This window comes from Wasmannia auropunctata, unplaced genomic scaffold (genome assembly GCF_000956235.1).
Source record: "Wasmannia auropunctata unplaced genomic scaffold, wasmannia.A_1.0 LD333475.1, whole genome shotgun sequence".
Classification (NCBI taxonomy): domain Eukaryota; kingdom Metazoa; phylum Arthropoda; class Insecta; order Hymenoptera; family Formicidae; genus Wasmannia; species Wasmannia auropunctata.
In genome coordinates, this window is record NW_012029415.1 from 92195 (window position 1) to 104635 (window position 12441).

Sequence of the window (12441 nt, forward strand, 5' to 3'; positions counted from 1 at the left end):
AAAACAGTTATCGATTTTTCTTTAACCAGAAGTGATTTTATTTACTCCATCCGTTTTAGCTGCCCAACTCGGGTCCGCATAGTGCCATTATCGTTTATTGATTTCGTATAAATCGTGCGGCCGCGCGCACGGTATCTCCTCGTCTTATTTTCATGCCACTTTGAAAACGAGGTCGAAAGTATTCCGCACAATTCGCAGGTATCGGCTTGTATACGGACACGATACTTTTCCCGAACTATGGCAAAGCCTTGTCCGACGAAACGAAAGTTGCTATCCTAAGTACGCGACGTGACTTCTTTCAAACTCCGCGCCAGGAACGCCCGCGGACGTAAAAACGCGGCCGTCGAAAATAAATCTTCACATGCTCGGAAGACTTACAATGCGTCACCAGTTATAAATTCTTGCGTTTTCGCCAGGGTTTGGAGCAGCCGAGGCAAGGTAACTTCATCGGTCCGCTTCGGATTTTTACTTTATTTTATCTATCCTTTTTACACTTTGATTGCGCGAGTGCGTAAGATTCGTGCCCTATCTTTCGCAAAAGTTACTTAGTTTGTTGCCAAAATATTCTTTTGGCTTGAAAAAATGTTTCTGCTTTTTTAAAAGTAATAGAGGTATTTAAGTTACGAATTTTCTTTAAAAGCAAAGCATTATTTCTTATAAATCGTTTACTGTTATCTTACTGAAATATGTGTTCGTCTTCTCTACATAAATCCGCGTATCAGCAATAAGTTGCACATGCTGCATACGGATTATTATATATTTGTATACATTCACGATAGCGCGAGTAGAAAAGTAATCATGGTTCTCTTCACACGTTTGGAGGAGCCAAACACGTAGCTGGCGCTTTCGAAGGCACACCCTTGATGTTTGCTTCGCCGATTGCGTGCTCGGCATTTTCCTCAGATACGCCGATATATTCCACCATTTTATCCCTAACCGAGATCCAATTTTCGGTATCCTCGAGAACTCGGGAAAGATTATAACAATAATATCCATTTTTTTAAATGTATAAAGAATCTGTCGGGTAGTTACTGGCAAAATACTTATTTTTCACAATTTGTGTATCTGTAAGATCATCCAGACAATATCTTGTTATCTATATAATACGAATATCGCTTGTACAAAAGTTGAGCAGTATATAACTCTGACAGTACTCTGATAAGAGAGCGTGTCGTCAATTCGTGAATCATTCGACATTAAGAAGTACGGCCGATTACAATGATGTACAATCGCGGGGTCGGAATTTCGTACGTATTATACACTCACGTGTGCCACTTCGTCTTTGCCGAAGTGGCTCCTTATCGCGAAGTTTGGGGCGTTGACGTTGATACGACGGCAGGATTTGAACGATCTCCCCTGTGCGCGAGAGGCAGGCAAACGGTCCCTACTGCTTCGGCTTAATCTGTTTAATCTGCCTAATCCGCTCCACGCCGATTCCGCACGCCGGTGCGAATGTAGCCCTTTATCTCCAGCACTCGACTATAGTAATTCATGCGTTACCAGCCCCCAGAGCGTGATCGCGGGTTACCCCCGAGGGAAAATTTGGATCTATCTCGTGATTTGAATGGTATTTTTCAACGGTCGAATTAGCACATGTTGTACGGAGGAAGCATTCACCAATGACTGAATTAAATTCGCGAATTAAATAAATATTTTTAAAAATTCTAAAAAATACAAAGACCATTTTTTCTGATGCAATGTGCGTTTTATCGATTATCATACTATACTATTATATTGTTGTACGTGATGTTACATTGACGATATAGTATGACGACGTTATTGCGCGATTTATGTTTTTCCGTGTCATCAATCTTGGCGAGATATATGGGCCTGACGATAATCGACATTATTCTGCTTTCGACACATGTGAAAGGGTATATCCCCCTAATTCAATTTCTGACATTTAAATTAATTTAGGACGCTGCACCATTTTCGGGTCGATTTAGCTAATTCGCCTCACGATGATTTGGCTCACCGCCGTAGACCTCAATTTATCCATATCCGTGGTCGGTGACTCATACTCCAGCACGTCCGCGCGCACACTAGCCTCAAGAGACACTAATTATCCCCACGTGGACAACCATACTCGAAGATAATTAACACGTTGCGCGCGTATTAGCCGTTCGCGTAAAATTGCATTCACGCGAGGTCAACATTAACAATTGATGATCGACCGGAATAAATATTGGCTACCTGCAAATGTTGGCTAGTTTCCATTGCATGTATTGTATATCTCGGATCGTGTTTAAGAAAATATCATCCGGCAAAAATTAATAATTTATTGAAAAGTACGTATAATCAGATAATTTAAATATCATTTTTATGCCATAATTTATTTTAATTTATTGAGAAAATTTATTTCAATAATGGTATCATAATATATTTTTGGTGTTACGCATAAAAATCTTTTAGAATTTGATAAATTTGATAATATATAAAGTAAAATTAATTCTTTTAAAATATTTTTACAGATACACACAAATTATATTATTTTCTGGAAAAAATGCATTTTCATATAATGTAATATTAAAATATTCTATTTTCTATATAATTATAATTATACATAATTATTACTACGACAATGCATTTTTTTACATTATTATTTTCATCAAAATATTTCTCGAGAAGAAAATTCCGAAATAAGAAAGATAAGAGATTCGACACGACTGACTCCAATATATAGATTGAATCTTTAATTACATATGCCCGAGAGATATTTACGTATATTATGCCACTTGAGAATAGCATTTGCACTGCGAGCTTTTACGAAATTAATTTTAAATCATGGTTTTATTTTGCTCGGTATAATTGGGTTAGCATGCAAATATGCCATCCCAAGAAAATATCCCGAGAAAATTCCGGATTAAATCTGTTATATTGTTATTTTTTAATTAAATTTTCCTTTTTCGCCTTAGTAACTTCCCTTTTTTTTACTTAAGGACTAAATATTTTAATCCTTTCACAGACGTTGGTATGCTACGTCGTATCTTCGCAAATGTAATTTTGTAAACGTGACCACAATAAATTTTGGCATTAAATTCGTTTACTGTTTCAAGGAATTTATTATGAGTTTCCAATTTTTTAAACACAAATAAATAATTATTAATTAAATTACCGGTTAAATTATTATAAATTTTATTGCATATATTATCAATATAATTATACGATTTTTGATATACATAAATATGTATATTATAAATAACAAAGGCGAAATTACTGAACTTATTATTCAACTGTCGCTCGTGTTGCGAACATGTCTCGCACAATAATGTGCGCGATCGTATTCGTATAATCCATTCGCTAATTTTCATTTCTATACCTGATCATGACTCCATTATTCAAAGCTTTCAAGAAGCCAAGTGGCGTAAACAAACGTCCTCGATTTCGCGAAGCCGGACACTTCGGGGCGATAATGGGCGCGTTGTTGTACGAAATGGGCATTACATTAGGCGGTCTGATTTTCAGTTTAATGGAGTTCCGGAAGCGTGAAGTTTAATGGAAACAGTGGGGTCGCAAGCGCAGCTGCGAGCAACTCTGCTTCTCGGGGGGGTTAAAACTGGCTCTTGATAGCCACTCGTGAAAATGCTTCGCGAGAGAAATAAAATGACGCATATATTACGGTAATTGTGTAAGCATATTTTAAACGCCAACAAAGACTGTACGTGATAAATAACGATTTGGATTGTTTGAACAAAATTCGAAACTCTTGAGATAATATTATTCTGCTCAAATTTGGCATCTTTGGCAGTAGGCAAGTATCATCAGCATTAAATATCAAGAATGAGAAAAATATAACAGTTATACAACAGTTTAATTAAGAATCATTAATAAAAAGATCATCTTTTTGAAGTATTAAATTAAAGCATTGAATTAACTTTTTATCGATCTTACATTGCGGATCACGTTTATTCTGCCTTTATATAAAATGGGACAAATCTTTTGGAAGTATTAACAAGTGTAGATTACGTTATCATAAACAAGCAAAAGAAGGTGGGAAGAGATGGTGAGAAAACGCTGAGAGAGAACGAGCTGTGAGAGGGTATATCGGATTAGCGACAGAAGTTTGGTAATTAAGTGGTAAGTGAGGCCGAGTAAGAGAGAGGAATTTAGTAGGCGGGCCATCCCTTTGCCCTATGGGAAAGCGGAAGCAGAGGTGACACGAGTCAAAGAGAGGTCGGAAGCAGAGAGGTGGATGAAGTGGAGTCAGTGAGGGAAGGAAGGTGAAGGTGATAGAACGGACTGTAGGCAGAGATAATTAGCGAGTTAATACGAGTCGTTGCCTTTCGAATTTTGTTACCGCGAGTGATTAGGAAAAAAAATTTTTTTAAATTGTGTTACGTCTCTTTGGTTAGTTAGATTGTTCATGTTCGAACGATGTGTAATCTTCTCGATATCGCGAAAATTTTAATGTTAGTTTGATTTAAGGCTTTACTTTTATTATTCAACTAGAAGCTATTTCTGTTAAAAAATCATTAAAAGCGTACATTTTACATATTCAAGATTTATGTTTAAAGTACTCAAATTTTTTCTATAATAAAATCTTACGAAGTAACTTTTTGAAATAATCTTTGCCATGCTATTTAACTGACTTTCAAGCAAAAAAACTGGGGTAAAGATATCAGTCTGGCAATGAGGCGAAAGATAGTTTCGCGAAGATAGGTTCGATGTTTGCAAGGACGTAAGGTGAAGGAAGGTTGAACCTGTTCGCATGACTTCGGGGAAACAAATATTTGCGTAGAGTCGAGTCTTCTTGCGCGTCGAAACTGTATTTAATATCAGCAATGAAAAAAAAAGGATGTAAAACAGTTCAGCAATTTGAAAACAAAAATTATATCGCTGTCGTAAAATATCGATATAATTTTTTCAAACGAATATTCAAAAGGTGTTTTGTCTGATTATCCCGTTTACGAAGATTACGGAAATATAATTTCAATATTGAATCTTCTGCTCAATATATGAAAATTGGCACAATAAAGCAATGTCCGGTCTTGCATTATCGAGACCATATTATCGATTCGCACAAGAAGAATTATTAGATTGTTTAAAGCGAATGCAATTAATCAGTTTTATGCTGAAACTGATATTGTCAGGGCATTTATTACGAAGCGTATCAATACCGGGGAAATAAATTAATAGCTATTACTGAAGCTTGATGTTCTTTTAATGGGCTGCTGCTGATGCGCGGCTATTTTACTAAACGACAAAAGAGCTCTCGTGAAATCGAAGCATTAAATGCATTAAAGAATGAGATAATATCGAGGTCGCTCGATATTAAAAAAGGGGCAGTCATGTAATTTATATGTTCCTAATTTCTGAAAAAAAATCGTTTAAAAGTAATTCGTACGAGATTCATTTATCTTATTACTTTTTTATTGTTCTACATGTGAGTAGAAAAATTTCCGATTTTTGCACTGTTTTAAGATAATTAATAGCGCAAAGATGGATTTATGTAAAAATTCCATTTTTACCGAGTTAATCAATTTATTTTACACGATGAATTAATGCGGAGAAAATAAAGGATCGCGTACGGGAGGATATGAGATATGTACCTTGGTGAATGTGAGGGTAGCTATCGGCGGTAGACGAGGTAGATTCGGATAATAGAAGCTTCCCGCGGGATGTGCCGGATATCGGGATGTGATCCTGTAAGCGATTCCTTGGGGCTGCGTCGGCCAGTTGGCAGCCGTGAATGTGAAGCCGTTATCCGTGCCCCCATCCAGCGGGTCGAGCTGTTGAAAAAGGAATAGCGGAAGGTGGTTTAAACGGACGCATTTTCCGAGCGTTCGCGGATTTTAGCGGAATGACAGGGCGCGCAGCGATATTCGCGGAGATAGACGCATAAATTATATTTCGCGACCGGCGATGCTCAGACATCTGACTTTCCGGGGCCGATGCAAGCGTGATTTACATTGTGTATACATATTTCGTAACATTATATGACCGTAGTGATTGTCCGAAATGTATTTTATTTAAATGAAACAATAGCTGAATAATTAAACAAGCAATATGGGTGTATAACGCGAAAATAATTTCTTTTCATTATTTTATACTTTTGATTTGAGATTTCAAGTTGTACATATATGACAATTAAAGATAATATTACATCTGTATTTTCGAAAAAGAATAGCTACATTGCATTATACATATATTTTCTGCGCTGCAATTATTTTAATCCTCTCTTTCACGGGAGGAATTTCGATCACATTGATACATTTAAGTTTCATGCGCATTATTACTAAATGTAATTACCTCCACGGTAACAGTATCGACCCAATTGCCCTCGACGCACAATTGGAAGGAATCCACGCCTACGAACCAATCGGGGCTGGGATTGATGCGCGCCATAATGCTAATTAGAGTATGATTGCCGTCCAAAAAGGCCCGAGTGACGCTTGTGCCTTCGCCTTGAGGAATCGGAGGACCCGTGAATGAGTGAAGGCTGTTGGGTGAGTCGCCATCCGCGTCCAATCCATCGGCTCTTCCGGTTTCCACATATAATCTAGCACCCGTAGACAATCTCTCGCCTAATCTATACAGAGTGTAAGTCGAGTCGTGCGTTCGACCTGCAAAAAAAAAACGTAATTGGATCTTTATTAAAACAACTCGTTGAAATACTTACAATCTAGTTATTATATTATATAAATTCGAAATATTTTTAGCACGAAATTTCTACTGATAACGACGACTATTAAGAAAGAAAAAAGAAGTTATTGCAAAACTATTTTCTGAGTTACACGTATGTATAATATATATTTCAGATGAATATTTCATTCGCATTTAAAAAGCGTCTGAAACGGCGTTTGTTTCTCATGTTGCAAAACGCGACGATTATACCGTCGCGTAATCGTTATCCGACTGGCGGCGAAACAACGACCGCGCCGCGATGCAAATGCGTTTAACGATCAATTACCTTTGCCAAGTATCCCGGAAACCGTTCGTCGTTCTGTTTTCGTTGCCCTGGGCGCGCTAAGTAGCGTGCGTTTAAGGCGCTTCGTTAACGGCGGATTCGTTGCTTTTGTCGCGAATAGCCGCGAACGACGGAAGCCGCTCTCGAGATAGCCGAATTAATGCCGAGGGAGAGAAAGGGTGAGAGCATTGAATTTATAGTCAATTAATGTACCGCTCGAGACTCGTTGTCCGCCACTCCGGAAATAATGCGCCACCCCAACAGAAACCTGTGCATACACACACATACACACACACACATGCACGCACATACCGGATCCCATGCGACTCTCGTGCACGAGCACGTCTACAACGCAATCCTGAAAAATCTCTCGGACAATCTTCTCTGACGTGCTTCACCCCGTGTCTCGTCGGTTTCACCCCCTGGACCGGCATTCATCGTCACGCACGATTTAACGTTCGATCGATGGCGAATAAACGACGGCCGGGTGTCCCGTGCCACTGAAAAACTAACGTCGCTTCAGACGGGATTGCGGCCGGTATTGTGCGCAGCTACACATACAGCTTCTACCGTCCGCATTTGCTTCCTTTCTTCAAGCCTTTTTTACTGAGGAGACCCGGAATTTTAATCAGGAATCGACGAAACATCCGGCGCAATTAAACACCACATGCCGTAATTCCCGGAAAACTTAAATACTTTTTGCGATATTGTCGTATTTGAAATAGGAAATAAGTATTAAAATTGATAGAAAGCAACTGCTTCAATCAATTAATTTCTATTTACGATTTCTTATCATTTAAAAATTCAATTAATTAAATTTCCGATTAATTTCCCGTTTACGAAGTTTCCTATATATTTTAGCAAAGAGAAAATTAATTTCGGATTTGTCAAAGGATAATCATCGTGCTGAAATGCTACACGAACTTTCCGAAACATGCTGTATACCAGTCTGCCGTGTTTTTATTGCGTCCAGTTATTCGCCAAAATGTTACGCGGTGCGGTTTCTCATTCCATTCGTGCGAACAAAACCGAAACGTAGCTTTCAAAGGGATCGAAATAGTTCCCGTGCCGGCAGTGCGCGCCGCAGTGGTCCCGCTGAGTTCGAAGGAGACGTAATTAGTTACGAAATTAGTGGAAACCGCGAGGGATATGGACTGCGTGCGTTGGCAGACTTTACGCAGAACACGAAACAGGCTGTTTCGTCGTAATTTCGGCGGAAACTGTCGATCGCGCGTATATGTCATTTCGTCACGAAAATCAAAAACTGAATTTCATCATGGGGAAAATTCGTAACATATATGAATGTCATAAAGAAATGTACTTTGGCAAGTGAATTTCTTCACTTATCGAATACACATAAAGTTATTAGAGGTAACATTTTTACTATTTGTGAAAATGATATAATCAATGTTCGTTGTCTGCTTCGTTACAATTTAATCCGATTCGTGTCTTATTTAAATGAGAACGAAAAGTTTTTTCTTTGATTTAGCATGCATTCTCCGATTTTAGTTAAATCTGAATAAATCCGTCTTTGTACAACCCCCTGAATTAATCCAACAGACTCGGCCAAAGTATTACATTGCCTCGCTCACGAAAGTAGAGCTGAAAAAGCCATTAAAGTCGACTCGCGGCTTAAATTGGCCTCGTTAATTAGATTAATTAGTATTGACCCGTTTCTCACAACCGCTCCAATCTGATCCCCTGTCTGTCTTGCGGCGTCTTTCCTTCCGCCTTGCTCTCGCCCGTCTTGGGCAGACAGAATTTATGAATGAATATTATCCTCGTCTTCTTTGAAGCTCCATCTGTCTTTAACCGGTCGGTAATTTCATCAGAACTTAAATAGACGTTGATTCCATCCCGCAAATTACATTCGCAAACAGTGGCGTTTTTATTAATTTCGCTCGTTTGCCGGCGGCGAAGTCGCCTCTTTTCAACCAGGCACTTCGTTCTTTGCGTGGCCTTATATTATTAATGGTCATTATTCAAGAAAATCTTTGGTGGTGTCTGTTTTATATTTCGCGAATTGCGAAAATAAAAAGCTAGCGGATAAAAACGAAAATAAATATCAAACTCCGTTCTGCTTTTTCTTCTTTCGGTGAGATTTAAAATAATGACAGGTTAACGTTCTCGACTTTGATCTAGATTTGTCCATTTTTCTGACACACGCCATGAAAAATAAGTATATGCGATGTCAATGCGGCACGACTCGCGACTCGAATCGATGAATTCTCGTGATCAATCAAGTATTTTATTATAACTTATACCGACGATTTCCTCCATATACGTGAATTTTCCATTGTTTTGTCGATGCGCTATTCAATAAGAATCCGATCATTGAGAGATACATTCTGGAAATAGCATAGCAAATTTTGTCGTCAATACAAATATTGCGATTTCGCACGAAAGTTCTTTCTGGAATAAATAAGAAATTCGATTCGATCAACCTATCGGAACCGCGCACCTCTGCTATTCGCCTGAGAGATTTCTTTCTTTCTTTTTTTTTTATATTCGACAACCCTTGCGACATATTCGAGCGGTAAGAACGGGGGCTGGAGGAGCTTGGAACGAAGATTGACGACACGACGAACGCGAATGGGCCCGCGGTTCAATTCGCGAAATTCAATGTCGCTGAATTTAAACTTCTAGACGGTGAAATCAATCCACCTAATGATCGTCATAATTCACCCTGTCAAAGAATTCGCGAGGCGACGAGCTGCTTTCTTTCACGATAATTGTATCGTTAAAACGCAATGCGACGAAAATATCATTGTGTATTGCCTTATCAAATATACGAAACACAAATTTCTATTTATTGAACAGAGAAATTTATGCGGGAATTCGAAATTCAACAGTGTATTCAGAAAGTGTATTCCTTTAATAGTCCTTGATTGTACCTTTAATGTATTTCTCGATCATGTTCCGAAGGATCGGATAAAAGACGATAATCGCCTTTCTGAGGATGTTCGTCCAAATTTAAACGAACATTCTAGCGCTTCCACCGTACAGTATTCAATTTTCATGCCGGTACTATATCAAAGTCTACATCTTAAAGCGGTCGAATTCCTGATGAACAAGAGGGATAAGAACAATGTCGGCCAGGGTGGGACCTTTCGGATTGGCTCGTGGCGCTTCATTCAACGAAATCGACCGGGCCGTAATTGAAATGCGAACAAAGCTCGCTCGTGACAATACGCGACCTTTAATTAGTGCCGCGACCGAAGAACGCGCCGACGGCGACGAGCCGACTCCCTCCCGCCCCCCTTTCATGGCTCGTCGCCGAACTTATCCGTTTCCGTAAGTTCGGGAAAGTGCTTAGAGCAAACAAGCGTGATTTGACAAATTGCACGCGATCGCGTCGGGGAGACGGAGTCGTTCATTTCGGTGGCTGAAGAATGGACGTGCGCGTCGACATCGAGATTGATAAATTCGCGGCGGACGATGGCAAGGGGGTAGAAGTCGGATTGATAGTCGCGCGCGGCAAAGGGGCAACGCGAGTTTCGTGCCGGCTGGCTGTAAATGTTTCCAGTTCCTACAGCGGAGGAGCTGGGAAGTCCGGATTATACTCCAGACTGGATGAAAATCCGAGAGTAGGAAGACGCTCTGCCTCTTCCGCCGGCGGTTCTTTGTTCGTCTTCATCTTCCTCGGAATTGGCGTCTGAAACAACTTTTCAACTTCTTCGGAAAGGAGCCGGCGAGAGGCGGCGATCGCGGCCAACCTAGGTCACGAAGAGATTCCGCGCCGGAATAGCGAACGAGTGTGAGACTGTGAGAGAGATTGCTATATTCGAAATTCGATCCATGAAACTCTCGTTCAGATTGTTCGAGCAGCCCATCGAGCGTGTGAAAATTATAGGGGTATCTGGGGTACGGATCTTAACAACGCGCGTGCGATACTCTGCAGTTCTCTTCACTGTAGATCTCTGTTCTCCTTATCCCGTCTTACTCGACGCATTCTAATATTTCTAGGATTTTATTTTATCCACATTGTTATTATCCCTTCGGAAATGCGCTCCCGCGCTTTGTTCCTTGATCGGTCGAATATCCGTTTATGTGCACCCAGAGAGAAATAGAATGGAGAACTTTTACTGCTATCGCCGTGTCTATTTAAGATGATGGGTGTTTCGTACATTTTCGTTGTATTGACTAAGCTGCGTGAGTTATCGTCTTCAGACACTTGTGATTTAACTGTTACAATATACTTTCCCCATGAGGAAAAAAACGCTATTCTTTATTATCTCTGCTACATGTTAAGTAGACTTTAAATTAATAATATCTCGCGGATTTTATTTCAGTTGTATGATTTATAGTTACGAGTATCATTCAAAAGATTTGCTTTTTTAGTATATTTTTTGGTTCTACAGAATTATAGTATTACTAAAAGAAAATTTTATCGCTACTGTTGAAGATTATAGCCACTCTTTATATATTAACGATACGTTTCTCCGTTTGTAGCACGTAAGTTAATGTTAACGCAGACCGTATAATTAAACTTTACGCCGCTAATTATCGTAGCGCTATTTCATTAGATACTGCGCTAGTGCAATTCTGTTATATTTTTCTTCGAGGCTTTGCACCGCGTTTCGCGCTAATATTTCCTTTATTTTATCTGCGCGGTTATCCTTTCGCAGTTATCTCTTTCTCACCTCATTCTTTCACTTCACATTTAAATATCCCTTTATGTATAGTTTAAGAGAACTAGCGCCATCGATAAAAAAAACTTTTATTGCTATCGCTGTTTTTATATTTCCGTCGCACGATCTGGGTTTACTCGAGTATATAACTTAATAACTGGAATATATTTATATTTATACTACGTGCTGATATTAAATTGACACGGTTTTTCCTAGCATCTTGCGATAAAATAACGTTAACCGTTTAATGTCGTGCTTTTCTTTATATATCATATCTTTATTGAATGCGAAGTATTTCAACCTGTCTATCGCCGACCTGGAAATCTGTTGCATGCAAAGTACAATTTGATATTCTTTTTATTAATTTCTTACACTGAGATCTTTTTTGAGTTATATTTGTGTTATAATTTCTTAATCTCTTTTATTATTTTACTTATTATGCCCCTGCAAATTCAGATGGCTAGACATTTCTGACGTCGCGTCGTGTGTACAGCATACAACTTAATATTTTTTCAACGGAGAGGCTACTTTTGTCAAATATATTCATCAGATTTAGAGTTGCTAACTATCGATCCACTGGCATTTTGTATACTCGGCGAGCATGTTCATATTGTTTTATGAAGAAAAAAACAGAAAAAATGGATTATTTCATCTTCGAAGAATTTAAAGTATCGTGAGGCTCTCCATTTTTTGGCATTATTACGAAAATGTTGATAATAATGCCAATAAATTTTCTTTGTATATGTGTATACAAAGAGCTGCTTCTCAGAGGTTATATATCCAATTACTTTCGTGCAATGCGATTATCCTGTTTTGTCTTGTGTCTGATCTAATCTGCAGTTAACTACTTGACGTGTTGCACACAGACAGACACACATGGGTAATTTACTGTGATATAATATG

At 38.9% G+C, this 12441-nt stretch overlaps 1 protein-coding gene and 1 long non-coding RNA gene across 2 annotated transcripts in view; one reads left to right on the top strand and one right to left on the bottom strand.

The window, feature by feature from the left end:
- The window catches only part of LOC105460011, a 186073-nt gene that overhangs the window by 52381 nt on the left and 121251 nt on the right, over positions 1-12441 (top strand). The gene's annotated exons all lie outside the window — the stretch shown is intronic.
- The window catches only part of LOC105460010, a 161157-nt gene that overhangs the window by 35981 nt on the left and 112735 nt on the right, over positions 1-12441 (bottom strand). The window contains exons 3-4 of the mRNA XM_011706437.1: positions 6250-6563; positions 5550-5729 (exon numbers count right to left, since the gene is read on the bottom strand). Of these exons, the coding sequence (XP_011704739.1) occupies positions 5550-5729; positions 6250-6563 (494 nt within the window). The remainder of the gene's footprint in view (positions 1-5549; positions 5730-6249; positions 6564-12441) is intronic.